The 26842-nt window shown below is 40.4% G+C and overlaps 4 protein-coding genes, 2 long non-coding RNA genes and 1 other non-coding gene across 12 annotated transcripts; 3 read left to right on the top strand and 4 right to left on the bottom strand.

Moving 5' to 3' along the window:
* Positions 1-226: 226 nt before the first annotated feature.
* Positions 227-1801, bottom strand: LOC106378058. The gene is made up of 2 exons (XM_013818247.1): positions 911-1801; positions 227-856 (listed from the first exon to the last, which is right to left on the bottom strand). The coding sequence occupies exons 1-2, from the start codon at positions 1799-1801 to the stop codon at positions 227-229; spliced, it is 1521 nt and encodes a 506-aa protein (XP_013673701.1).
* A 5501-nt stretch (positions 1802-7302) lies between these two features.
* LOC106381223 (inorganic pyrophosphatase TTM1) lies at positions 7303-11014 on the top strand. 6 transcript variants are annotated; one of them, XM_013821108.3, is made up of 12 exons: positions 7303-7468; positions 7788-8152; positions 8244-8358; positions 8591-8786; positions 8872-8985; positions 9087-9260; positions 9392-9586; positions 9666-9788; positions 9862-9974; positions 10097-10220; positions 10305-10526; positions 10657-11014. In XM_013821108.3, exons 2-12 carry the CDS (start codon positions 7816-7818, stop codon positions 10873-10875), a joined length of 1932 nt encoding a protein of 643 aa, XP_013676562.1. In that variant the 5' UTR covers positions 7303-7468; positions 7788-7815; the 3' UTR covers positions 10876-11014. The 6 variants fall into 6 exon arrangements, with proteins under 6 accessions (XP_013676562.1, XP_022551894.1, XP_048603612.1 ...); XM_022696173.2 differs by having other exon boundaries at positions 10058-10220; XM_048747655.1 differs by having other exon boundaries at positions 7305-7472.
* A 389-nt stretch (positions 11015-11403) lies between these two features.
* Positions 11404-14136, top strand: LOC106381222 (protein DENND6A). Its single transcript, XM_013821107.3, has 3 exons — positions 11404-13413; positions 13495-13687; positions 13799-14136. The coding sequence occupies exons 1-3, from the start codon at positions 11897-11899 to the stop codon at positions 13964-13966; spliced, it is 1878 nt and encodes a 625-aa protein (XP_013676561.1). The 5' UTR covers positions 11404-11896; the 3' UTR covers positions 13967-14136.
* A 1517-nt stretch (positions 14137-15653) lies between these two features.
* LOC106381220 lies at positions 15654-16911 on the bottom strand. The gene is made up of 2 exons (XM_013821106.3): positions 16242-16911; positions 15654-15939 (listed from the first exon to the last, which is right to left on the bottom strand). The coding sequence occupies exons 1-2, from the start codon at positions 16689-16691 to the stop codon at positions 15763-15765; spliced, it is 627 nt and encodes a 208-aa protein (XP_013676560.1). The 5' UTR covers positions 16692-16911; the 3' UTR covers positions 15654-15762.
* A 545-nt stretch (positions 16912-17456) lies between these two features.
* Positions 17457-19033, top strand: LOC125581724. Its single transcript, XR_007319442.1, has 2 exons — positions 17457-18486; positions 18683-19033. It is a non-coding gene; the product is annotated as an uncharacterized LOC125581724 (long non-coding RNA).
* A 1236-nt stretch (positions 19034-20269) lies between these two features.
* Positions 20270-22827, bottom strand: LOC106371821. The gene is made up of 2 exons (XR_007319441.1): positions 20536-22827; positions 20270-20489 (listed from the first exon to the last, which is right to left on the bottom strand). It is a non-coding gene; the product is annotated as an uncharacterized LOC106371821 (long non-coding RNA).
* Positions 22828-26131: 3304 nt separating this feature from the next.
* Positions 26132-26238, bottom strand: LOC125582766. Its single transcript, XR_007320220.1, has one exon. It is a non-coding gene; the product is annotated as a small nucleolar RNA R71 (small nucleolar RNA).
* Between the last annotated feature and the right edge of the window lie 604 nt (positions 26239-26842).

Genomic DNA, 26842 nt, shown 5'->3' with positions numbered 1-26842 from the left:
ATGAAGAAGATTAAGGTTTTTTTTCTTATGTTTTTAAGTTGCCTTGTAAATACTAGGTTAAGAAGATGTCTTTATCCATGTTGGTAAAAAAACAGAAAAATATTAAGGTGGTGTTTATGTGTTTGTGCTTTTAACTAGAAGAAGAATGGGATGTATATTATGCTTTTATTTTTTTTATTTTTATTTTTTTTTTTTTTTTGACATCGGAAATAAAACTTATACGAAATTAGTTAGCAGCCTCTTGGCCAGCGTCTAGAGCTAGCCAACTTGGTGCAAAGCAGTTAACAAACGGTGAACCGAAAACGCGTGATCTTCCCCCTTTGGCTAGAGAGCCTGCACGGATGTTCGCAGATCTTGGAATGTATGCTATAGAGAACTCAATAAACTCAGCCGATAAAGCTTTGATCTCGTCTAATTCAGATGCCATTGACGGCCAATCTTCGTCATCCCTTATCAGCTTGATTAGTTGTTCACAATCAGATTCAAAACGTACCGCTCTAGTTCCATGCCTCATCACTTCCTGCATCGCCCACAGTAGCCCTTCGGCTTCGGCGTGGAGTGGGGATACGGCGACACTTAGTCCATGTGTTCCAAATAGAATCGGTATGTCGTCCTCCAGTAGTACGAAGCCCATCCCGTCTCTGTCTCTTTCGTTTATCCAAGATGCATCAGTTTGACATCTCCATCTAGCTGCGGGAAGCTCTTGTATACTAGTACTGTGTCTTGCTCTTCGTTGTTCATCCCTCTCACCCTCCGTGTCTTCGGATATTCTATGCGCTAGTGTCCAGCTCTCTGCTTCTTTAACCGCGAGATGCAGTGAGTCCAACGGCGTAATATCCTTGTCTTTGAAGATCTTCTAGTTACTCGCTTTCCAGATATACCAAGCGATCCATGGGAATGCGGCCAGTACCTCTGACCTCACTCCAGTTTCTTTAGCACGAAATAATAAGAAGTCTATGTTTGAGTATAGAGAGTTACTCGGGAACAGCCCCGGAGAAGACGGTATATCAGATAGAGCCCAACATTGTAGGGCCGGTGGGCACTCAAACATTGTGTGATTGATGGATTCGTTTTCATCACCGCATCGAACACATATACTTTCATTGGCACAATGTCTCTCTTTAAGTTGCTTTGCCATCGCTAGGTATCCTGTTATAACTTGCCATAGAAAGTGTTTAAGTTTTCGTGGGGCTTTGAGCTTCCATATTGCTTTCTTCAGTTCTGTTGTACTAGGCTCCGTTACCACGTTCGGGCTGGCCGCAGAATGGAGCTCGTGGGCTATTTTGTAGCCTGATCGCACCGAGTATACTCCGGACTTCGTAAAATCCCAGGAGTAACTATCATATCGTCCTGTACGGCTCACCCGGAGTGATGTAACCCTGGGGATATCCTCCGCGGTGATGACTGCGTTTAGTATCTCTAGATTCCAAGACTGATTCTGAGCATCAATGAGATGATGAACGCGGAAGTCTTCATCTCGGACATTGTCAATACAAAGTGGTGCTCTCGATGGTTGCGTTGGGAGCCAGGGCTCCTCCCATACTTTCGTTGTATGTCCATTCCCTATCTTCTTCCGGAGACCCTTATGAAGAACTTCTTTTGAGGCTAATAAGCTTCGCCATCCATAGGATGGGTTGTTTGCTTTCTGCACTTTCATCGGGTTTGTGTGTCTGTAATATGTACCTTTTAGAACTCGAGCTAAGAGAGAGTGAGGGTACTGAAGTAATCTCCACAACTGTTTTGCTAGTAAGGCAAGGTTGAACGCGTGAAAGTCACGGAAACCAAGTCCGCCCTCGTCCATAGGTACACAGATTTTATCCCAAGCTACCCAATGAAGTCCCTTATTATTGATCTTGGTGCTCCACCAGAAACGCGAGACTGCACTCGTTAATTTCTTTGTAATTCCCTCTGGTAAGAGGTAGCAGGACATGGTGAAAGATGGTACCGCTTAAGCGACCGCTTTGATCTGGATCTCTTTACCACCTTTTGATAGCAATTTCGTCGACCAAGAGTTTGTGCGATCATTCAATCGCTCCTGGACGTAGCTAAAAACTTGTTTCTTAGAGCCACATATCTTTTTAGGTAGTCCGAGATACATACCCATTCCACCTTCTTGATTTATGGCTAGTGACCTTTTCAGGTCATTTTTTGAGGACGCTACTACCTTAGAACCGAACATAACTGAAGATTTTGATTTGTTCAGTTGTTGTCCTGAGGCGTTGCTGTAGACGTCAATTATTTTTATCAGCTCACTACATTCTCCCTGGTCCGCCTTGCAAAAAAACAGACTGTCATCGGCAAAGAGTAGGTGCGAAACTGGCGGGCTGGCTCGTGCAATCTTTAGGCCAGTGAGCTTCTTTTCGTGTTCCGCATTCGTTAGCTGAGAGATGAGCACTTCTGTGCAAAGTATAAATAGAAATGGTGACAGAGGGTCACCCTGTCGCAGTCCGCGAGATGGTGTGATGTTTCCTTTTGCTTCCCCGTTGATGAGGACTTGATAGGAGACCGACGAGATACAGCGCATGATCCTATTGATCCATCTCCCGTCGAATCCCATCCTTTCCATTAGTTCTTCCAGGAAACTCCATTCCACACGATCATAAGCTTTACTCATATCTGTCTTTATCGCCACATATTTGCTTTGGCAGCTCGGGTTCGTACGTAGTGCGTGGAACATCTCTTGCACGATCAAGATATTATCTGTAATGAGTCTACGAGCCACAAAGGCCGATTGTGTTTCCGAAATTAACTTGGGGAGAATTTTCTTCAGTCGAGTAGATAGAACTTTTGAGATGATCTTATAGCTTACGTTGCACAAGCTTATAGGCCGGAATTCAGACATTGATCTTGGCCTCTCCGTCTTTGGTATCAGACAAATATTAGTCTGATTGATCCTCTCATCAAGTTCCCCCGAAGCAAAGAAGGCTTTCACCATATGGACGATATCCTTTTCGACAAAGTTCCAAAATCGTTGATAGAAGAGGCTCGTCATTCCATCAGGTCCAGGGGCTTTGTCCGGGTTGATTGCGAAGACGGCTTCCTTTATCTCCGCTTCTGTTGGTTCCCTCATAAGAGCTATGTTCATATCCGAAGTGACCCTCGCGGTAGTAAACCGTAGGGCCTCTTCCCTGTCGTTCGGCGCGGAGGCTGTGAACAAGTTAGTGAAGTACTCCGTGGCCAGGCTCTCTATGCCTTCCTCTGTCTCGACCCAGTTTCCAAATGAATCCAGGAGTTTTCTGATCCGGTTGCGAGCTCTCCGTTGCTTTGTCCTAGCATGAAAAAACTTAGTATTTCTATCTCCTTCTCGTAGCCAGATTGTACGGCTTTTCTGCTTCCAAAAAAGTTCTTCTTCTCTATATGCTTCGCAGAGCTTCCATTTTAACTCGAGCTCTTCTTCAGTGGACATGCTGTTGCTATTTTGAGCTCTGTCTAGCTCCAGTTTGAGCTTTTCGATCAGTTTCTGGTTGTGCGTAGGGTTTCTTTTTTTCCATCTCGAAATGGCTCTCCTGCATCGGCCGATCCTTTCATGAAAGCTTCCCGATTCCAGGTGCTCTTCATGCCCCCCAGCCTTGTTTCACCGTATCTGTGAAGCCCTCTTTCCCCTGCCACCTCTTATCAAATTTAAACCCTTTTCGCCCTGTAGATTCTCTCGATTTTATTCTCACTAGAACATGACGATGGTCGGATCCCCATCGCAGTAGGTACTCCACATCAGTGTGGGAAAAAGATTGGTGCCAATCTTCATTTCCAAGAGCTCGATCCAAGCGACATTGCACCCTCCCTGATCTCCTCCTCCCAGCCCAAGAGAAAAAATTCCCCAAGAATGGGAAATCAATCATACCACATGCTGAGATCATATTTTTAAAGGGTAAAAAGGACGACTCCGGCCGCTTCCTGCCTCCTTTTTTCTCTGAGTTACTCGTGATCTCATTGAAATCTCCTACCATAAGACAAGGCCCCGATCTTTGAAGGCTGATTCTCATGAGTCTCTCCCATACGGCTTCACGGTATTCAACTACCGGATCACCATACACAAAGGTAATAAACACTTTGTGTCCTTCTATCTTGGCTTCTATGTCAATCATTCGTTCATTAGAGAATTCAACCTTCACCTCAGAATCATTCATATAAAACAAAGCAAGTCCACCGCTTAGCCCCAATGGCTCCACGGTGAACAAATTATCATAACCAAATTTAAACTTAAAATCTTGCAGAAAATTAAAATTGTTTTTTGTTTCAGAAAGAAAAAGAAAACGAGGATGAAAACAGCGGTGCAACTCTCGAAGGTGTTGCTTCGTCAGGTATGCACCAGCCCCCTGACAGTTCCATGCAATTGCATTCATCGAGAACTGGGTGGTTTCTGGGACACCACCGAACCTAGAGTAGCCACTGTTTTTCTGCCTCTCATCGCAGATGGATACACCTCATGACGAGGGACCTTTTGAGCAGTAGATGCCGTCTCCCGAGCAGGCTTCATCACCTTTGATTTTGGAGAAAAACGTCCACGACTGGCTAGCTTCCTAGAAGCTGAAGCACCTTTGAGATCTGGGCTACGAGCTCCCCTTTTCTTTCCTAGAGTTGAGGTCTGTTGAGCACTTGCCTTGTTCTTCGGATCCTGTTTAACTTGTTCCACAGTCTCTCGTTCCTCCATAATCTCTCCTTTCTCCACTTCGTGGTTGGCTGTCTTCTTTCCTATAGCCATTTGTGTTTTAGTACACTGTCGCTCTGGAGAGAGTTGTGAGATAGCTTCTATCCGGCCATCCTCCATCTCATCGTCTCTGGTATGCTCCTTCAGTAACTCCATCTCATCTAAGAGATCGTCTTGATTGACCATGTCTTCTGTCATATCCAGGTCAGCAAGGTCAGCGAGCTTAGCGTATTCATCGATCTCGTTTTCCAGCTCTCTATCCTCTTTCTCCCTCTCTGTTTCTTTTTCCTTCTCTGTTTCTTGATCAAATCCATGTGTTAATCCGTGCTTCAAACCATTGTCTCGGGTATCTATCGGCGGTTCCTTATCAACGCTCATGTTCGTATCGACCTCATTCTCTCTCTCTTTGCCAGTGTCATCTAGACTGATATTAGTCTGTTTATCTCTTACAGGATCATAAACTTCAGTGTTACTCCTTCTGCTGGCTGTTTTTTCAGCGTCATCACTTTCTGAGAGCTGTGTTAAGTTCACAGGGTTATCATCCTTTTTCAAAAGGCCACGGGGTGCCCCTGTTTCCCTATGCCTATTAACTGGTCTCCATGCTAGAGTCCCCGATGGTGGGGAACGTGAGTTCCGTACCCTAGCGTGAGCATAGGAGCTTTGTCTTCGGGGATTATCCGAGATGGTTCTCTGAGAATCGGGGGATCTCCTGCTCCTAGAGCTCGTATTTGTTTGATTCCAGGGCCTCGCAGGTTGTTTATCGTATTTGTCCCCCTGTGGTCTTTTTGGTCTCCACTCGGACGAGGAAGCAGTATCTCTAGTTCTCTCTTTTGATATAGCTCCTGAGCTGTGTTGATATGGATGTATTTATCCCGATTCCGGGGAAGCTCAGAGTATTGACCAGAATCAAGCCTGTTCCATACGTTCTTTGAGTGAACCTCACGTCTCTCCTTAAGTTGTTTGCGAAGGTCATGGTCGTTCTCCTCTTCTCTGCGGCCTTCCCTACGGAATTTTGGGAACCCTTGATATGTCGGTCTTGTTTCTCCTCCCCTACTCTCGTGTCTGTAGGAGTCAATGTATGCTCCTGAGGTTTGGCGTTGGGGAATGGAGAAGGCTTCTTTCGTCGCTCTTTCTTCCTTCTCTTTTTGGTCAATTCTCGCCAGGCGGTTCCTCGCTCTTTGATCTTCATTAAGCTCCGGACAAGTGCCCTCCTCATGAGATAGTCGCTTACAGGAATAGCAGTGCCGGTATAGATCTTCGTATTGGATTGTTACTTTCACTACATCGCCTGCAAATCCTATCTTACAATCAAATTTCAGAGGAAGATCTCCATTCACAAAGACTCTCACCCGACTTCCTTCCACATCCGCTTTGTCGAAGACACCCAGTGCCTTACCCACGCTTTCATAGGTTTCCTGTTTTTTGTAATGGATCGGAACTCCTGAAACCACTGCCCAGAATGGCAGAGAGCTCGGGAAGTCCTCCTTGATTGTCGGGGTCGATCTCTCTAGGGAGAAGCTCCACTTATTGAAGTGGCAAGGTCGTTTTTCCAAAACTTTGATCAGGTCCTCCTCTCTATCAAAATCGAAGTGAAACTTATTGTTCCCAAGATTCGTTCCTCTAACCCGACCCTCAACATCCCAGATCCGGCGCTTGGGTATGTGTTTGAGCAGAGCCTCCACACTTCTTCCATCAGCATGAAACATCCTACCACTTAGGGTTTGTTTGAACTTTGCAATCAGATCAGAGTTATCAAACGCAGGAACCCTAATGATCTTTTCCTCATTTTCTTTTAGTCGGCGTCTGGTTTGCCCATCGTTATCCTCTCTTGCACGGGATCCAAACTGGTGGTTCATGCTGTCGAAATAGCCAAAGAGCCTTGATAGTCAAGCAACAGAAAACACACCAAGGGGGTGGAAAACTAGTATAAAACCAAACTGGATACGCTGTATGCAATACAGGACACCGTAGAAGAGAGAGGAGTGTCTATTAGTCTCCCTCTCGTCGCCTTCTGCTTGTACATCACGTCTTCACAGATCCGAAAATCGCCAGAGTCGTCGCCAAAACCCTAGGCAAGAGGCTAGGTTAAGTATGCTTTTAGTTTTAATGAAGATATTTTTATTTACCTAATAGTTTTTGGTGAAGTGAAAGTTGTTTCATAATCGTATAAGTGTATAACAAGCCTGCTCTCATTCCGTATGAAAGAAACATCACGAGAACCTCAGTGTCAGAACACAAGACACCAACTCCGAAATGAACAGTTCTGAAAATGGAAAACTTTACAATGATTTATGCTACATTTCACATCAGCCAAGTAACAAATCACACACTCACACAGAAAGCAAAGATCGGAAGAGAAACCTCTTTCTATATGTGTGACTATCTCCACCGGTGTGAATGGAGTTCATCGGAAATATCTTAGACAGTACCGACGTGGTTCGACAGAACAAGCAACATAAAAGCTCAATACAAGCATGTTCTTATCCCGGTTCATTTGAATTAGAGCCGAAATAGAAACCGATGTTTGGTTTATTTTTAAATTCAGTTTCCGGTTAATAACGATTTAAATCAGTAGTATACTAGTATGTAATGAATTTTCGGTTCGGTCTAATTTTCATAAACCACCTGAACTAAATAAAACCGGATAAAATTCAATTTGAAACAGCAGGTATGATTGGTTTACTGTTTGATCTCTCTACTCTAGTGATTTCTCGTCTTCCATCTGACTCTCATTGACTGCCACGAAAATATCTTCAACCCTTATTCTTCCCATCTCTTTCGAGCTCCGGTGAAGCGTTCTCCGATTCGATTCTCCTTCCGGTAGGTAAAGACTGAAACGATTATCTAGTGATTCTCGTTTTATATCGTCTCTATTGTTGTTTTGATTATTTCGGTTACGATCAGATTCAAAACGTTATCCTCTGAGTATTTATTTAAATTATTCTTCTTGATCGCACGGGCAAAGTGTTATCGATCATAAGATTGAAGCTCAGATCTCTGAATAAGTAGATTCGCATGTGAATCATTGATGAATCGTGATCGATCTCTTGATCCGAGTAGACTTTTGGTAACTGCAAATATATAGTGAATGTGAAACTGAGTACCGTTGATGATATTTTCTGTAATTTGTGCCTTGCAGATTATCTTCTTCATTGGGGCTACTTGCAATGGTGCTTGAGAGCTCCGTTGCTCTGTCACCACGACGGAGGCTCGGGTTGTTGCGTGATCAGGTTCAGCTTATCAAGAGAAAAGACTCTGGAAGATACGAGATCGTTCCTATTGAGGATCCGTTGTCTTTTGAGAAGGGCTTCTACGCTGTGATTCGCGCTTGCCAGCTGTTGGCTCAGAAGAACGATGGGCTCATCTTGGTTGGGTTAGCTGGTCCTTCTGGAGCTGGGAAGACTGTGTTTACGGAGAAGATTCTTAACTTTATGCCTAGTATTGCTATAATAAATATGGATAATTACAATGATGGTACTCGTGTGATCGATGGGAACTTTGATGGTATGCTAACAAACTAACTTGTTGTGGCTTGGTTTAGTTGTTTCTTTGTTAGGGTTTTGTGAAATCTTTGCTTTTCTTTTTTTTGTTGTAGACCCGCGTTTGACTGACTATGATACTCTTCTTGATAATCTACATGGCTTAAAGGATGGAAAATCTGTTCAGGTTCCTATATATGACTTCAAATCGAGCTCAAGAATTGGTTATAGGTATTGGTTTTCTCATTTGACACAGTTGAAAAAGTTCTTGATAGACTGCATTATAGTTGAGAAAGTGTATTATACTAACGTTTTCATTCCTCCCTCTTATTATTACTCCTCATTACATCTTTTAGTGATATACACAAAATGATTGATATATTAGTGGTTTCTGAACAACTGTTAGTTGATAAGAGCTACACATCTGCCATGACTTATCTACTTGTTTTGTTCTTTTGTGTAGAACGCTTGAGGTGCCTAGCTCTCGCATTGTTATCCTTGAAGGCATATACGCTTTGAGCGAGAAGCTACGGCCTTTTCTAGATCTTCGTGTCTCTGTCACTGGTGGAGTGCATTTTGATCTTGTCAAGCGTGTTTTGCGGGACATTCAACGTGCTGGCCAGGAACCTGAAGAAATCATTCATCAAATATCTGAGACGGTTTTCATACTAATCCTTTGCTCTCGTCTTTGCTGTCTGGAGTCACTTCAGATATGAATAAAACATGAAATGATGCTTATGCCAGGTTTATCCTATGTACAAGGCGTTTATTGAACCAGACCTGAAGACAGCTCATATCAAGATCCAAAACAAGTTTAACCCCTTCAGTGGCTTTCAGAACCCAACTTATATTCTAAAGGTTACAACATTTATATTGTTAAAACGTGTATATTGTGGCGCTCTTATATTATAGCAGCAAATTTTTTCCTGGTTGGAGTGATTTTTGTTATCTTATTGTAGTCAACAAAGGCTGTAACACCAGAACAAATGAAGGAAGTTCTGTCTGAGGATTTCAAGGAACGCACAGAGGAAACTTACGACATCTATCTGCTACCGCCAGGCGAGGATCCTGAAGCGTGCCAATCATACCTCAGAATGAGGAACCGGGATGGAAAATACAATCTCATGTTTGAGGTTTGTTTAATACTTGTTCAGACTAGTGTTCTTATGTACAAAGGCCATATTAGATTAAGAACAGATAGGCAGATACATTCTAATCTCATATCGATAGAATGAATGCTTACCGTTCAATGTATTGCTTTCAGGAGTGGGTTACAGATCGTCCATTTATTATATCACCCAGAATAACTTTTGAAGTCAGTGTTCGCCTTCTTGGAGGATTAATGGCATTGGGTTATACTATTGCAACAATCTTGAAAAGAAAAAGTCATATCTTTGATGATGAGAAGGTTATTGTGAAGACTGATTGGTTGGAACAACTGAACCGGACATACGTTCAGGTACTATCTGCTTCTCTTTTTCTCTTTAAAAGTTTATACTGACTTTAAGGTGGTCTTTTTGTCCATTTCTGTTATGAAGGTACAAGGTAGAGACCGTTCCTTCGTCGAAAATGTGGCCAACGAACTCGGATTGGAAGGTTCATATTGTCCACATACATATATTGAACAGATACAGCTGGAGAGGCTTGTGAATGATGTTATGGTATGAGTTGTGATTTATTTGATTGTGTCATGATGGTAGTTTGATACGCTCGGGCGTTTTGGTCATGTTTCAGGCTTTGCCAGATGACTTGAAGACAAAACTCAGCTTAGATGATGATACAGTTTCTAGCCCTAAAGAAGCCCTCTCAAGAGCGTCTGCTGATAGTAGAATGAAATACCTTCACGGGTATCCTCTATTCCTTCTCCTTGATTGGCTTATTTTGAGAAAGTGACGGGATCTAAGAATAAAGACAATATATGTTACATCAGGGAATCATCTGACTTGTGTATTGATGCACGTTTTAACAGCGGTGTGTCAAAGTCATACACAAATCAAAGACACAAAGTCTTGCCTAACTTGACAAGGCTTGCTGTTAACAACAGAATGTTAGATGCCAGAGCCCCTGCTTCACCAGCCACTCTTCCAAATCAGGTAAAGTAGTGGCCTCTCTGTTTTTGCCGTGAGATCATAAGTTTAGCTTACAATTAGTATAACCGAACATATGATGTTCTGTAGGGTGTTATAACTCAGCTGTCAGATCAAATATCAACACTGAACGAGAGGATGGATGACTTCACATCCCGCATAGAAGAGTTGAACTCCAAGATTCCGAACAGGATAGCTGCATCAGGTAGTCAACACAACTTGGCTTTACCAATGGAAAATGGTAATGGGTCCCTCTTATCACTGTCCTCATCCCAATCTCAGCTTGTAAGGGAATCTCCTCTGATGGAAGAGGTATGTTTTGAAACTCACATTCTTGAATTTATTCTTGAATTGCATCCTCAGAAGCTTAGAGATAGCTTTAGACTCAAAAGAACCTAAAAGTAATTAATTTTTTTTTTTTTACTATTATTATTGTGGACAGGTTATACTGGTTGCTCGTGGGCAACGTCAGATAATGCATCAAATGGACACACTGAGCAATCTCCTTAGGGAGTATGTTGGAGAAAGGTCTCGCATAGAGAGACTAGACAGCAACAGAACAAACAGCACAACACAGAACCTCGAAGCATCCACTTTACCTGTTCTTCTTGCTTTGGCCGTTGGCTGTCTCGGAGTTTTTGCCTACAGTCGTCTCAAGTAGTTGCTCGTTGGTTACTTCACTGTTATAAAAACCCAGGGCCTGTGAAAACTAGTGGCAATGATGTAAATAACACAGTTTGGGATACAAACTGGATAAATCAGTCCTGACAATTGCCTCGAATAAGTGACTGATTCGTATATATTCCTGTTCAGATAAAAAAAATCTCAATACATGGAACAAAATAGAGTCTACGATGAGACATGAGAGTAAAGAACAACTTGGTATCATTATGAAATAATACACAGTAAAAGCAAGCTTATTAACATCTTAAACAACAACCAAATAATGGCAGCTTAATGGTAAAATATTAAGGCATTGTGTAAACTCATTTGAGAACAAAATTGTTACGATTTGACTAATCTGAATCTGACTTTCGGCTCATGCAGTTTACATGGTAAATCCAGCAACAAAGGTTTTGGCTATCTCTGTATTATTCTAAATTCAGATTAGAGAATATGGTATCCAGTCTACTCGCAGCCAGAACCGACCAGATCAGACATGAAAAACATCTTCAGCAACATGATCATAGTATGTCTTGTATCTAGGCGTAAAGTATAGGGTAACATTTTTAAGAAGTAAGAAATAAAGAGGACCTATTGTGCAATTTAAAGAAAGATAGAACAACTCCAAACATCGTCCATCAAATCATCATCGTTTATCTCCGTTCCGATGATTCTCATTCTTCAGATCGAAACGCCAAAACTCAAACTTAATTTCAATTCATCACATTGCAAGCCATCATCTCCTCTTCCTCCTCTCAGAAAACCTTAATCTCTTCCACAGTTTCGCACGCCCCTCAGAACCTTCCCTGTTCTTGTATTCAATCAAAGAAAAGCCTTCGAAGCTGCTAAAACGTCTGGTATTGATCTGATCTAACATCTCAAGCTGAAAATTGGGAATCAATTCCACACAGGGATAGTGTTTAGTGAAGCAAACCCAACCCGAATCTGAATCCCCTTCATTGCGCAAGTATGAGCGGTGATAACGATGAAGATCACATAAACTCTTGATTAACTTTGAGATGAGTCGCTCTCCATCCTTCTCCGTGAAGCCCGAGCTAACCATCAAACCCGATCTCGCCTCTTTATCACGATGGGTGCACTCCTTCTGCATAATGAGATTCGATCTCGAACAAGGCCAGATCCTAGAAGAATCCTACCCGCCAAACCGCCTCTCCCAAGAAGAAGAGATCGAAGTCTCATTCAACTCCTTCCCCGACTCCGTCTCCCAGAAACAACACAACCGCTCCAGCATCCACGACTGCATCTTCTTCTTCCGCTTCCGCAGGCCAAACGGTGATAATAACAACAGGTACTTGTACGGTTACGTGTTCAACAGGCAGAGACACGACGAGAGGCTGAAACGAGGAGGCGAGCAGAAGTCCGTTGTGATACTCTCCCACGCGCCTTACTCTAGCGTCTTTCGACCCTTGCTTCAAATCATCGGTCCTTTGTATTTCGACGTGGGGAACAAAGCTATTGAACACGTCGCTGGTTTCGTCTCTTTATGGCCTCCCCCTGTGCCTGGGATGCTCATGGAGCTTCCCATTGGTAACGCCACGCTCAGGGTCAACTTGCCTCCTCCTCATAGCCTTCCTTTGGAGAATAACGGCGTGTTGTATGAAGAGTCTGCTTCCTCCATGGCTCCTTTGCTTCCTACCAATCAGTCTGTTCCTCAGGGTCTGTTCCATGACGCGGATCTGTTTGGGGTTTACAGGGGTCTGTTGTTGCAGCTTTGGACTCTGTGGGAGTTGTTATTGATCGGGGAGCCTATACTCATCATAGCGCCGACTCCTCCGCAGTGTTCGGAGGCGGTTGCTTGTCTTGTGAGTCTTGTTGCGCCGTTGTTTTGCAGCGTTGACTTCAGACCTTATTTCACTATACATGATCCTGGCTTTGCTAGACTAAACTCGCTCCGGGAAGGAGATGCTTTCCCTCCTATGGTTTTGGGTGTTACTAATCTCTTTTTCCTCAAAGCGCTTCGGAACATGCCGCATGTTGTCTCTGTTGGAACACCTTCTCTGAACTCAAACCGTGTCCCGTTTTCAAGTAGGTCTTCTGCTGGGAGATTACCCGGTGGTAAGTCTTCTGAAGGGTTAGGTGTTCAGCAGCTTTCCTTGAGAAGATTCTCTCCTACAAACTTGCTAAATGCGGTGAAGCTTAGAAGAGATGGACCGTTGTGTCTTATGACGGAGCACAAGGAAGCTGTCTGGACGAGTTACCCTGCGATAACGAAGCCAGATACTTCGGTTTTGAATAGGCTTGTTGATGCTGGGATGTCTCCTAGGGTTGAGGAATCGATGTCTGTTGTGAATAATGAGATTCTGCGACGGCATTTCTTGGAGTTGACTACAAACTTCTTGGCTCCTTTTGGTCCGTACTTCCAGGTTAACGCTCCTTCTGATGGTTCTTCCCCTTATGTTACCCCTCCTCCGCTTCCGTCGTTCAGTGCTGATGAGTTTCTTTCTAACTTATCCGCGAGAGGTGTGGGGAAGTTTTTGTCTAAACGCATGAAATCAAACTGGCCTGACTTGTATAGGTATATACAGTCTTGAAAACATCATTTGAGTTTGACCAATCTTTGGAGTTGTTGTCTTATTCTGGTCAGATATTGTTTCAGGCGGTTTCTACAAGGGCCTAATTTTGTCCCATGGTTCCAAAGACGGCGGGCTGTTGCTGAGCAAGAACAACGTAGATTGTGGAAGGTGGCTAGAATGAGGACTGATATGCGGCTGATTACATCTCAGATGAATGAATTGGAAGCTGTGGATTCCTTTGATGCCATTGAGAAGTACATTACTGAGGAAGTCAAGGTATGTTTATCTTCTATGCTATATATCTGTGATGATAGACATGAACCTGTCTGTCCCCTCTGGAGCTGAACCCAACACTTGTGTTAACATATTGAAAACAATCTTATGCAGTTGAGGGAATCAGGAGGAGGAGGCAGTGCAGATTCAGAAGCAAGTTTTGAGAAGCTGAAGAAGGATTTACAGGCGGTGTTCAGTGTACTACCAAGGGACATGCAAGAACTTTTGCTTTCAAATCCGCAAAGAGCATCACTTCTTCAAGATCCATCAGAGCTCCAATGATTCATCTTTTTTTTTTTTATCACTAGAAGAATTCTGGTTCTCGTATGTTCTGTTTCATTCTTTTTAACTATGTGAAAAGAAAATTCTTCATCTTCTCCAATTGTTACTTAGTTTCTTTTTCACGTAACTCATGAAACTTGAGAATCAAGTAACACTGGATTCACAGATCATTGCATTATTTTCTCTAAGAGAAGTTCTTCTAGGTCAAAGACACCAAATATCTTATAGGTCCTTTAGATATGTCATTGTCAGTGTAAATCAAACATGATTGTGTTGTTTCTCTTTAGAGTTCACAACATCAGCTATTAGTGAATGCAACATATTCCTCATGGAAACCTCTATGGAAGCATATATCATATTGCTGAAAAAGGGATCTGTCACAAGAAGTTGATTTCATCAAAAGAGGAACTAAAAACCTAAAAACTGAGGGACCCTAAAATTTAAATAAAAAAGTTTTCGCCGTTGCCGGGGATCGAACCCGGGTCACCCGCGTGACAGGCGGAATACTTACCACTATACTACAACGACTTTGTTGATTGTAATTGTTATTCTTAGTTTATCAAATTTGTTTATTAATGATTCCTCAGACTCCTTTGGTGAGCAAGAAGCATAATTTATGAACGAAGTCAAGTGTTGCAACCAAATAAACACACATCATGTGTGCAATAACAACACATATCCACAGTCACACAGACCAATTGATTCCGACCTTTAATACTAAAGAAACCACCACTTTCTTTCAAACAAAGAAGAAAGAAACTTACTCTCCAAGGAAAAAAATGTCTTCTTCTTATATATATATATATATATATTTAAGAGCTCAGTAAGGCAATCACATCCGAATAATCAGAGGAAAGGTCTTCTTATATTCTATGTATTACTCTCTTAATCTTCATGTCTCCAATCTTTCGACAACTGGTTCTCGCTCAAGTTCCAGCTACATGTGCCTCCATGCTTCTTTCCTTGGCTCCGTGTGGTCCATTCGTCCAAGGCTTTGTCCAGCTTCCTGCTCAGCCCTGTTGTAACGGCTTAAACCAAATCTATAGCCAACAACCAACCTGTCTCTGTCTCTTACTCAACAATACCTCTACTGTTTCCCCTGCTTTTCCAATTAATCAAACTCTCGCTCTACAACTGGCTCCACTTTGCAACATTCCAGCAAATTCATCCTCTTGCTCCTCCCCTAGTATGTGAATTTATTTACAAAGTTAATAAAAATTAGATTAATTTCTTGAAATAACATTATTGATAATAGGAGTAGAGACGCCTAGTAATTCCTCCTCAGTTGCTCCACCACCTTCAAGCTCAACCGGTTCTCAAGTTTCCACAGGTGCAAAGAACAACTCTAGAAGCAAGGGTAAGCCACTTTCCCTAAAAAAATTCATCTAAACCAAAACATAAAAAAAGTTAACATCTCAACAAGAATTGTTAATTTGTTACTATTTCATTCAACTTCATCAGCAACCCCAGTGGCACCAAGACCCACTAGCTTTCTGGGGCTAGGTTATGGTCTAAGATCCTCTGGCTCCAAGTCTGAGATTCAGCTAATTATCCTTCGCAGCAACCCTACCCGGAACTCTCCTCATCTGAATCTGTCTGAATATTAACTACCATCTCGGTTTAGCTACATTCACATGTATTTCTTTATGTTTACAGTTCTTGAAATGAAAATCAAGAAACAGAACAATGAAAAACAACAATCTTTGTTTAATTATCATTTTTCTTTGATTCTGTAACATTATAAACAGAAGAAGTTCATGATACTTCAAACACATCTAAACACACAGAACTTAAAACTATTCCAAACTAGGCGCCACTTCTGTGGGATTAGACTCAAACACATCTTCAGAGTTCGAACCCTCTGCTTCATCGAGAAGGTCACGAGACTCCATCGCCTCCTTATACACTGGCGTCTCCTTGAAATCCGTCGCACCTTCGTTGTACGTCCCCGCCGCAATTCCCCCGGAGATTAACTGTTACACGATCAAAACCATCAAACACATGTAACAGTATTAGAGAGATCAAAGTTGTCTGATTGGTTTAGTGTAAACCGTGTATTGAACCGGTTCTTGTAAACCCTCCGTATATATAAACAGAGTAACAGACTCCGTAACCGAACAACAGAACTAAGAAACAATTTAACTCATTTAGGGAGTAAAAAAACTAAGAAACAACAAAGGAAGATGAAGAACCGGTTAAATACACGGTTTACACTAAACCGATCATGCAATTTGATCAAACTCTAATAAACAGAAGTTGATCGAGTGAAACTAACCGCAAAGAGGATCCCGAAAGCCCATAGGTATTGAACGAAGAAGCCTAGACCATCCCATTGAGGACCTTCGAATGGATCCGGTTCAAGCCCAGGAAGATCCTTAACCGAAATCTTGGGCGCGTCTTTTGGATCGCCTCTGAAACGAGTGTTCACGGCAAACCTATCTTCGTCATCGTCGGAGATGTCTATCTGAGACGGCGGGTTCTCGTCGTAAAGACCGTTGCTTTCTTCCGGCTGTTCTTTGGTTGTTGTCGGGACGAGGGTCCGACGCTTCTTGCTGTCGAACCGACCGGTTTGGGTGGAGGGCTTTTTGGCGGCGGAGACTATGTGAAGACGGGCTCTCGACGGGTAATGGAGTCTGGAGGTGGAGAAGGGATTACGAGAAGAGTCTGTGAGGTCTATGGAGCGGAAGCTAGCTCCTCCGCCACCGGTGCTCACCGTGAGAGCCATTTCTTTTTGTTGTGTGGATATGTGAGAGAGTGAAGCGAAGAAGATAAGGCTTTTTATTTGACTTGACCCGACCCGACCCAACCCGATTCAGTTTGACCCGCTTCTTGCCCTATTAATAAATTATCGAAATTGTATTCACAAATTCCATATACCGCAAAACTAAACATCAAATTCAGATCACACAGAAGAGAATTATACTACAACAGCTTGGTATATAATAGATGCAGACATGCAGATTTTATATTAGCAAGGATATATAACATAACTGAATGGGAAACTATATTAGCATTTCTTCCTGGCTCCATTTATTGGTTTGTAACGAACTGAATGGGAAACTATATGAAAACAAAATTTAAAAGAAAATAGCAACGAGAAAGTGATAATGCCAAAACCGTGTCACACGCTTTGTAATCTTAAACTTGTGTTTCAAGAATTGCTTTTCAAAAAGATATATCTCTAATATATATATATAGGTCTATAGATTAATGCATGTTACGTTTTCAGTTAACATGGTAACTTAAAGAATATTTGAGTAAATTTAATTTACATATCTAATGCATGACTATATCTTAGATTTATGCTAAAATTATTCAGGAGACCTACAAAAATGGTGAGGAAGTTTAAGTAATTGAAAGTGAAAGACACTTGATCTAGTATAAAAGTTTCATGGACGACTCTTTTTTTACTATCAGTTAAGTTAGAATTGAAAATATATGTAGACTCGCATAGTCTAAAGATCAAACACATGTAAATAATAAAAAAGAACGGATATAAATATTAGTTTGAAGTTAATTATAGTTTCATATACTTCAAAAAAATATATAACAAAGGTATATATATACTTTTGATTTATCACAAAAATTTTTGAGAACACCTATTATGTGTAAACTATAGGAAATAAAAAATTAATTGTATCTTTATGGAATTTAACTTTATGTTATTAAAGAAAACTATACAAATCATGTTTAATTAATGTTTTTGAGCCAAGAATGTTTCATAGGCCGGGTCGGGTCAGATTGAAACCATATACTATTGGACATTTCATGCATCTTTCTTTTGCAACTCTGTTCATCTAGGCTCCAAAAGTTGATCCGCAAGTGGCTCCACAACCTCAGCAGTCTCATCAATCTATCCCGCCAAAGCCAGCCATTTAATCTCATATGTCATCTGGTTTCGGATTACAAGAGCCAGTAGCTACAAGACGCAACCTCCTCAGCATCATTCTCAACACATTTTTTTTATTGGTATTCTTTGGTTTCCATCATTGTGATTTATGTTTTTGACTAGCTACAGCTCGTTAATTGAACCAATCTATAGTCAGGTTCCCGCAGGGACAGCTACATCTGCCTAGTCAACTACCATATCTTACATTTTAGGCGATATGTTCTGTGGTTTTTGCTGATTGGCTATGCAATTATGTTGATTTGTCTCTTGTGCTTTCTCCTATATGGAAATTCCAGCAATAATCTTCTCATTGTGTTCATTGTCATCTAATTTACGTTGAAATCAGTTTTTTTGCTTAAAACAATAGGCAACCTAAATGGAAATTGTGCAGGTTTTAGTAATGCTTTTTTGAATCTCACTGCTTATGATCTGGTCTTCTGTTTCAGGTTGGAAGTCAGTTTCGTGGAGAATACAATAATAACCCATTAGGAGGTCCGATGGCTACAGAGGTCCTTCTTGGATGGCTGGCCAATCAGAGAGCTCAAACATTACTCATCTCCCAAGCTTAGGACCTGTCCCTTCACCAAGCCAGGTTGGACCTGGAAGTGGCCTTCCACCTCGCCCTCAACCGGTAATATACCTTCCCATATTGCTACTAAATGACGCAGCCATTCTGAGCCCCTGAAATCAAATCTGTTTTAACGTTCCTTTTCTAGTAGACGCTGTAGTTGCGTCCTTGTCCCAAATTCTAAATGACCTTTTATGATCACAGAGCAAAGATACTTGTGTTCTTTTTGTTGATGATGGCGTATTTATTATTTGGGTAGATATCTGCAGAGATGGAGAAGGCACTGATTGCTTCAACATGTGATAAGTCTGACCCCAGAGCAGATCTGCCACCAGAACAGAGAAATCAAGTCCTTCAGCTCATCTTACCAAAAAAAGTCCTTCAGCTCCAAGAGATTCTCCGACAGTGAAGCTCGTTGATACAATCGCTGGTCTCCAACTCTCCATGTTATAACTTAGAAGGTTTTGGGTTTGAATGTATGGTATGTGTCAAGTTTGACATAATTTGTACAAAAAGAAGTAATTATATATATTTTTAAGTTCAGCGAATCACTGACACATGATACTTTGGTCATATTCCCTGGAGAAAAAGTGTTTTCTTTCACTTGATTTTTTTTTTGTTCTGTGACAAATTTCTTCTGGCTCTTAAAGTTTCCCAGTCTTGTTTACAGATTTTCAGGCTTTCAAGTTTTAATATTCTCGCCTCAGGTTGTGAGATAACAAAAAACAAAAAAAAAACTCTTATTTCACATCATGTGTAATAATTAACATAAAAATATTATTAATTAGAAAATGTGTATGGACGTATGCAGGGCCGGCTTATTAGAGCACCATTATTAATTTTTTTAAAAAAATTGTTTCTCTGATTTAAAAAAAATATTAAAAACAAACCAATCGTGGACCGCCACGTGTCAGTGGAGCCCGCGATACAGGGCTAACACCGGTGCTTAATTAAGCAGAAGAAGCACATGTGCTTAGTTTTTGTGTGGATCCCACCCACTATTATATTAATTTTTTGCTAAGCACCCCTTTCTAAGCACTCTCATTAATCATGCTCTTGGGGGGACCAGCAGTGCGACCGCCCCGGACCCAAACTCCGTGTCCTCCCGAATAAAACTAATTAAGGGGCCCAATTTTTTTATAAATCTATATTTTATATATAAAAAACTATAAATATAATAAATAAAATTGAAAAGGACTCAAATTATTTGATATGTATTTAGTTTTATTTTCATTACAAAATATTACTGATTAAATTTTAAAACATTTTAAACATTATCTACATAATTTTAGAAGATAAAAAAATATTTTTCGTCCTAAGACCTTTAACAGTGTTGAGCCGGTCCTGACGTATCTATTGATCATAGAGTACAAAGAAGTATTTATGGTGCTAGTTGTACTTAACTTTTTTTGTTAAAATAAAGTGTGGTATGGAAGCATGTCTTTGATGTTATGTTGATACCGTTAGTAGATATGTTAAAATATTATTAGAAATGAATTAAGAGTACTTTAAAGTGGGAATTAAAGATTTTGTGGGTTTAAGAGTTAAGATTATAAAGAGACTTCAGAGATTTGAGGAGCTAACAACTCTCCCACATTCCAAGTAGAGCCATTTCCAAAATTTTGGTGGTTGGTGGACGGTGGTTCCCACAATGTTTTGGATCTTTGAACTTGCCCATCTTTGTTCTCTGCGACCAAGTGATGTGCTCTCCAATTCTATTTATAGAATATATTTTTGGCCCCCAAATATTTTTGTTCGGTGGAGTACTTGCTTAATGTAGTGAACCTTTGTTTTAATACTTGAATTTATGAAAGATGGCCTCTTAAGCTATAAAGTGTATTATATATAACTAAGAAGTTCGTTTTGTTTTTATATATTAATAATTTTCAAAAGCCCGGTTGAACTAGAAACAATCAACCACTAATCACCTAGAACTATACAAAAAAATTAGATATCTTACGATACTAAAAGGAGAATAAGCTCAATGTTTAGCTATGCAACGTCGACAAATTAATTCAGACCAATCACAGTCCTGTATTATGCCATGTCATCTACTACAGTGAAACCTATCGCTTTCGTAGCCGACTGATCAATCATCTACTACAGTGAAACCTATCGCTTTCGTCGCCGACTGATCAATTTCTTTTTGATCCTTTTCCTTGGAGAAACCCAGCCGATTTCACCTCTTTAGCTTCTCCTCTGTAACGTTAAATCGTGACCCATAAAGCTCCATCATTTAGTGCAATCACTATATAATCTATCTCTTCCCCTCCGATTTTTCTGAGAAGAAGATGAAATACGACGTAGAATCTATTTTTCCAAACCGCCGCCGCCGTGCTCTCCGGTGCCCCTTAACTCCTGTCCTTGTCTTTGCTCTTTCTCAGCTTTCCCCGTTCCTGGCTGATAACTCAGACGGGACGACCATAAAGCTTCGTCTTCACTGTCCATTGACCAGAGACGGCTTGCACCACCACCGCCACACCACGACGTCGTACCTCCTCTGTCTTCAAGCTCACGACCACTACCTCTCCTTGCCACCACCTTACTTTACCAAAAACAATACAAAATCAGAGAGAGAGACAGAGAGCTTGACCGGCGAGGTTCATGGCAAAGAGAGGCTGAGAAGAACTTGATGACCGGAGACGAAGTGGAGAGAGGTGACGACGAGATGAGGTAGAGCCACATCGAAGCTTCCTCTCCTCCTCCTTCCACGCCGCGAGTTGAGGAGCCACACCGAAGCTCCCTCTCCACACCAGAGACCTTTCCGTTTCATAACTTCTCAAATCTTTAAACAAAAAAAAATTTAATTAGATGTAGGCATAGCTTTAAGAAGTGAAGAGAAAGAGAGAAAACTAAGAACAATGAAAAAGGAGCAGAGGATGAACGTCAGTAGCTTCTTCACAAAAAGAAAGAGGATGAAACACAGAAGAGGATGGACGTGGGAGAGAGATTGGAAAGAGAGATAAGAGACATGTGGTTGAGAAAGGAGAAAACACGAATGGATAAGAGCCCTTAGATTAATCTAACCAAAGGCCAAGATTGTAATCCATGTAGTGGTGTGTTAGCTGAAAGGAAAAATCAAAAATGAGATATATTTTTTTAAACTATATGTGATATGTGGTTGTGGTTGTGGTTGTAAGGTGAGAAATAAGAGATGTGACCAATTGTATTGATATGTAAGACGGTTTGGGAAATGAAAGTTTAGAGATTAAGTTTATAGTTGAAGTATGTTGTTTTGGAATTTGGGAGAGTTGAAATTAAATATGTGATTTGAAATAAGTTGGTTTGTAAACTTTATAAACCTAGAGTTTATATTTATTGAAATTTGAATTTTTAGATTTGATATTTAGATTTGTGCTTTGGACTATAGGGTTTGGTGTATAGTATTTGAGTTATAGTTTTAAGATTCGAGATTAATTATCAAAAAGATTAACTTCAAGTTTGAATTTAAGATTTGATATTAAAATTTTATATTTTAAATTTCAAAATATTATAACTGGAGTATGTATTTATGATATTTTATATTATAATTGGAGTTTGTATTTACGATATAGGGTTTTAAGAAATGGTATTTAGGGTAGGGTTTAGATTAATGTTTATTGTGTGAAAAGGTTAAAGTTTTAAGGTTTATATTTAACGTTTAAGGTTTTAAAACATTTAGGGTATCAGATTTAAGTTTAGGATAATACTTACCTACTGTTTTCCTACTAATTTCCGACTGATTTTGCAACTGATAAATTCAGTCTCAAATTTAGCGACTGAAAGGTGACTGTTAACCTCCAAAATAATTCAGTCGGTAACCATTTAGAAGGGGATTTGCAGGTCTTATTCACCGTTTTCCACTCCTTCTATAACAACTGATTCTAAGAGCAAAAGAGCATGATTCTCTTCCTCTTCCTGAAGATATATTCATATTTTCATTACCAGTTAAACCAACCGGAGAGAGAGACTGCTTTTATCACAGACCAAACATGGTAGACTAACTGATCTTTCTATCAGTTAATGAAAGAGTCCAGTGCAAAAAGAAATACATGTTGGGTCTTTGAAAGAGTTCAAATCATTTTGATAATAATAACTTCGAACTCTTTTACCTTCGATTCTTTTGAACGAATTCCATGTTCGGTTGGTACATTTTTTTCAGTTTCGCTGCAGCCATCAGTCAAGGAGAGAAGCAATCTACTTTTTTTTATCCACCTTCCCCGACAGGGAATGAGAACAAAAAGAGGCTGCTGATAGTATTTATGGTAAGTTCGAAGATCTTGCACGGTGGTATGAATGGAGAGCTTTTAAATTCCGAAATAAATCAATAGAAAAACTGATTATGAATGAAAAAAACGGGGTACAAAGTAATTATCAATATAAAATCAAACTAAAGACAAAAATCAACACAAGCTCACATGATGGTTTAACAAATACAATTCAACTTAAGTTTTTAAATATAATAAACAAAATATGTATTGGATTATGAAGAAATGCCTGTTATAGAATTTTTTTTTTTGGGTACAATGCATGTAATAGATTACGAAGTAGGTTTAATTAATATGTATAATATAAATAACTATATTCCAATTAAAATTTATATGCTACTCAGTTTTATTAATGTCACCAACGTCTCACTTTTTAGAATTATATATCTTCAGTTAACTTAAAACTATGGTAAGGGTGATATCTACTATAAAAACCATTATGCTTAAAAGGGTATAAAAATCTAGAATTTCTGTTCTTCCCAATCATATAAATGATGAATAAGGAACATCAATTAGATTTTATGAAAGTATGAACCGTCACTCATGCAATGATTCATTTCAATAATAGGAAATTAAAAGCTACGTTTGTATAATTACAGATTCCACAAATTAAAAAGGAAGAAAATATATTTGTTTCCTCCACGACTAAACGACGTCCTTCCGAAGTCCACTGTCCACAATCCACAATCTTCCACAAGCTGAATAAAACTTCTCTTTGTCTTTGTGTATCGTTTCGGAGACACACGCCACTATGTCTTTTTTTTTTTTTATAACGACTATTTTATTGATTTTAAAACGAAGAAAAAATGATTAGGATATCACTAAAAAAGTTTTTATCACAAATATAGCCTCTAAAAATAAAAATGACCAAAATAGCACTTAATGTTTTATCAAAAGAGATAAATATACATTTATACCCCAATGGTAAATTAATTTAGATATTAGGGTTTAGAGTTAAGGGGTGGGGTTTAGGATTTAGGGTTTAGGGTTTAGAGTTTAGGGTTTAGGGTTTAGAGTTTAGGGGTGGGATTTAGGGTTTAGAGTTAAGGGGTGGGGTTTAGGGTTTAGGGTTTAGGGTTTAGGATTTAGGGTTTAAGGTTTCGGATTTAGGTTTTAGGGTTTAGAGTTTAGGTTTTAGGGTTTAGAGTTGGGGAGTGGAGTTTTGGGATAAGATTTCAAAATTTGAAAAATAAAAAAATTTAAATTTTTCAAAAAATAAAATGCTATTTTGGTCATTTTAGTTTTTGAAGGTTATTTTTGTGATATAAACTTGGAAATATGCTATTTTGGAGATTTGCCCTAAAATGAATGTTTATAATCCTCATGAAGAGAATTATTAATCACTGTTGGTACAAAATAATGAGATACAAAGAGCCTATTACTTGATATCTCAGCCTTTGCCAAAATATCAACCACTCGATTTGCATTTCTTGCCACCTAAGTTAATGTACAGATTTCAAACTTCCTTATCCACCACCTTATCTCTCGAATCCAATTATACACTCCAAAGTGTAGTTTCTTGTTGATGAGTATGTCAACGGCCTTTTTACAATCCGTCTCCATTATAATCTTCTTATAGCCTTGATATATGGTGTTTTATACATCTTGTATATATGCTTTTAAATTGGTTTTCAAGTCTTTATCGAGTCTTTCTAGTCATTTTGGAATCATTACAGGTCTGGAGTTGCATTGGATGGGAGATGGACCAGCTGGAACAAAAGAGGAAGAAAACAATGCAATTTGGTGGTTTTCACGCAGAACAGTCTTGATGACTGTTCCGAGTGAGTGTTCCAGCGGCAGAGATTTTTAAGGAAACTACAATCATTACGGGATTTGTCCTAATTATCCCTATTTTCTCTCCCAGCCGCCTGTGGCTTTTATATATAATATTTTCTGTTTCTCTTTACCATTCTACGCTATTCTAGACAGAAGAAAACCATTGGAGACTTTTGTGCTTTTGGATTGTAAAGGAAGAAGACTCCATCTCTCTCACCATAGAGAAGATTATCCTGAACCCTCTTTCTATCTCTTTTATTATGCAGTTTCATTCAGGATCTATGTCTTTGATTGCTTGCATCATGATTGAGTAGTGATCTAACTCGCCTAGGGTTTTTAGGGTGTTGAAATATGAGCTAAACATAGATAAGCTATTCTTGATTATTCTTCATCCATACTATTCTTAAGGCTTCCATTAATCTGATCACTTGATGTTAGATCCTAAGTTTATCGCCTAGCTAACCGCTTAGGAGATAGCTTGACATGTATTGAATGAGCTTAGTATCCCTAATCAGCGAAAGTAGATATTAGGGTAGTAAGTGAACTGATCGGACCTGATCTCTAAGGCTTGCAGTCGTTTCTCATCTCAACGACAGTTAGATGATGGGATCGACCAGCAAAGAGATCACCACCACGACAGTGGGGTGTTCCAGCTGAGTGATCCGAGTTCTAGAAAGCACTGCATCGCGCTTGAATAATTGTTTGGCTCTCGCTCAACACCCAATGAAATACCCTAGGCTAGCTTCTTGTTAAATTGAATCAAACTCTAGTTTACTTGTTTTCCGCGTCACCAATTGAATTGAAAACCATTTTCTTCTTAGCTTGTCATTGAAATTTATAAGAGTAAAGTGTAGACTGGTCCTCTGGATTGAATCTAAAGTACTATAATCACAATTGTTAACTTGGCTGTAGCAAAGATTCATATTTAGTGTATCAAGTTTTGGCGCCGTTGCGACGGGGACAGATTTTTTTTTACCTCTACTTTTCAGTTTCATTTTAAGTCTAAGATATCTAACTCGCCTCTGTTTCTTTGTCACAGCTAATGATCCAGGTGCATGACCAGTAGACATACTCGGAGCAACGCACAAGGACCATTGCATCAGCTCACCAACGAAGAACTAACGAGATTAGAACGTCAGAACCGTCAACAACCAAGGCAAACTGACACCACTATGGGTGATCACGCCAATCAGGATGATCTCGCTGCGGCTATGGCACTCATGCAGCAGCAGATGCAACAAATGCAGCAGACCATCCAAGCTCAGCAGGATGCTGCTGAACAGGCTGCTCTCGCGCAGCAGGAACAACAGGCGCAGACTGTTCCAATCGGGCAGAGAAACCTTCCGCGTAACATCCCTACTACGCGCTCTGCCATTGTTCCTCCACTCTGCACCAGGCAGGACTTCGAGATCAAGCGTGCTTTGATTGGTCTAGTACAGAGAAAGGTGTTCTCTGGTCTCTCTACAGAAATTCCAATGGAGCATATTGAGAGCTTCGAAAAAGTCTGTAGTTTCACTCGCGTGAATGGTGTTCCACCAGACTACATCACGTGCATGTTATTCCCATTCTCTCTTGATGGAAAAGCTGCACGGTGGTTGAACTCTCTCCCTACCGGCTCTCTCACTTCATGGGAACAGGTCCGATCAGCGTTCCTCAGCCATTTCTACTCTAAGGCGAGAACAACTGCATTGAGGAACAAGATCACCTCCTTCAGACAGCTCACTGATGAGCCTTTCTGCGACACATGGGAGCGCTTCAATGACTATCGCAGAGAATGTCCTCACCATGGATTTGATGATGATTACCTCCTGGACATTTTCTATGATGGAGTGGACTGGAAATACCAAGGTGCTCTGAACTCTGCGAGCAATGGAGACTTCATGACTCAAACCACTGATGGAGCGTTTAAGCTGATTGAGAACATGGCTGCTAGCTCAGCTAATAAGAAAGAGGAGAGTGATTGCTCCATGAAAGGGAACAGTTCTGACACCCAGAAAATAGATGAGCTGACTGCCAAGGTTGATCAGCTACTGAAAAACAACCAAGGGCACGTCTTCAGCATGGAGCAAGCTACGGCCGGACATATTCAGAACCAGAACAAGCGACAACCGCAGAGCAATCAGCAAGCTGTTCCAGCTAACGAGAACAGTCAACCAGATGAGCTGCAAAGTCTGGGTATGATGATGCAACAGCTGTTGCAGGGTCAGCAGGTTCAGGCCAAGGTGTTGAATCAGGTAACCACAGAAATTGACACCAGGATGGGCAACATGTTCACTGAGCTGAATAACAAGTATGACAATCTTGCGATCCATATGAGAAAGATCGATGTTCAGCTTGCTCAAACAGCTGAGAGTGTCAAGAGGCAACAAGAGACGCTCCCTGGAAGAACTGATAAA

The sequence above is a fragment of the Brassica napus genome, chromosome C2, assembly GCF_020379485.1.
Source record: "Brassica napus cultivar Da-Ae chromosome C2, Da-Ae, whole genome shotgun sequence".
Taxonomy (NCBI): domain Eukaryota; kingdom Viridiplantae; phylum Streptophyta; class Magnoliopsida; order Brassicales; family Brassicaceae; genus Brassica; species Brassica napus.
The sequence above is the reverse complement of the archived record's forward strand: the minus strand, read 5'-3'. Positions and strand labels throughout refer to the sequence as shown.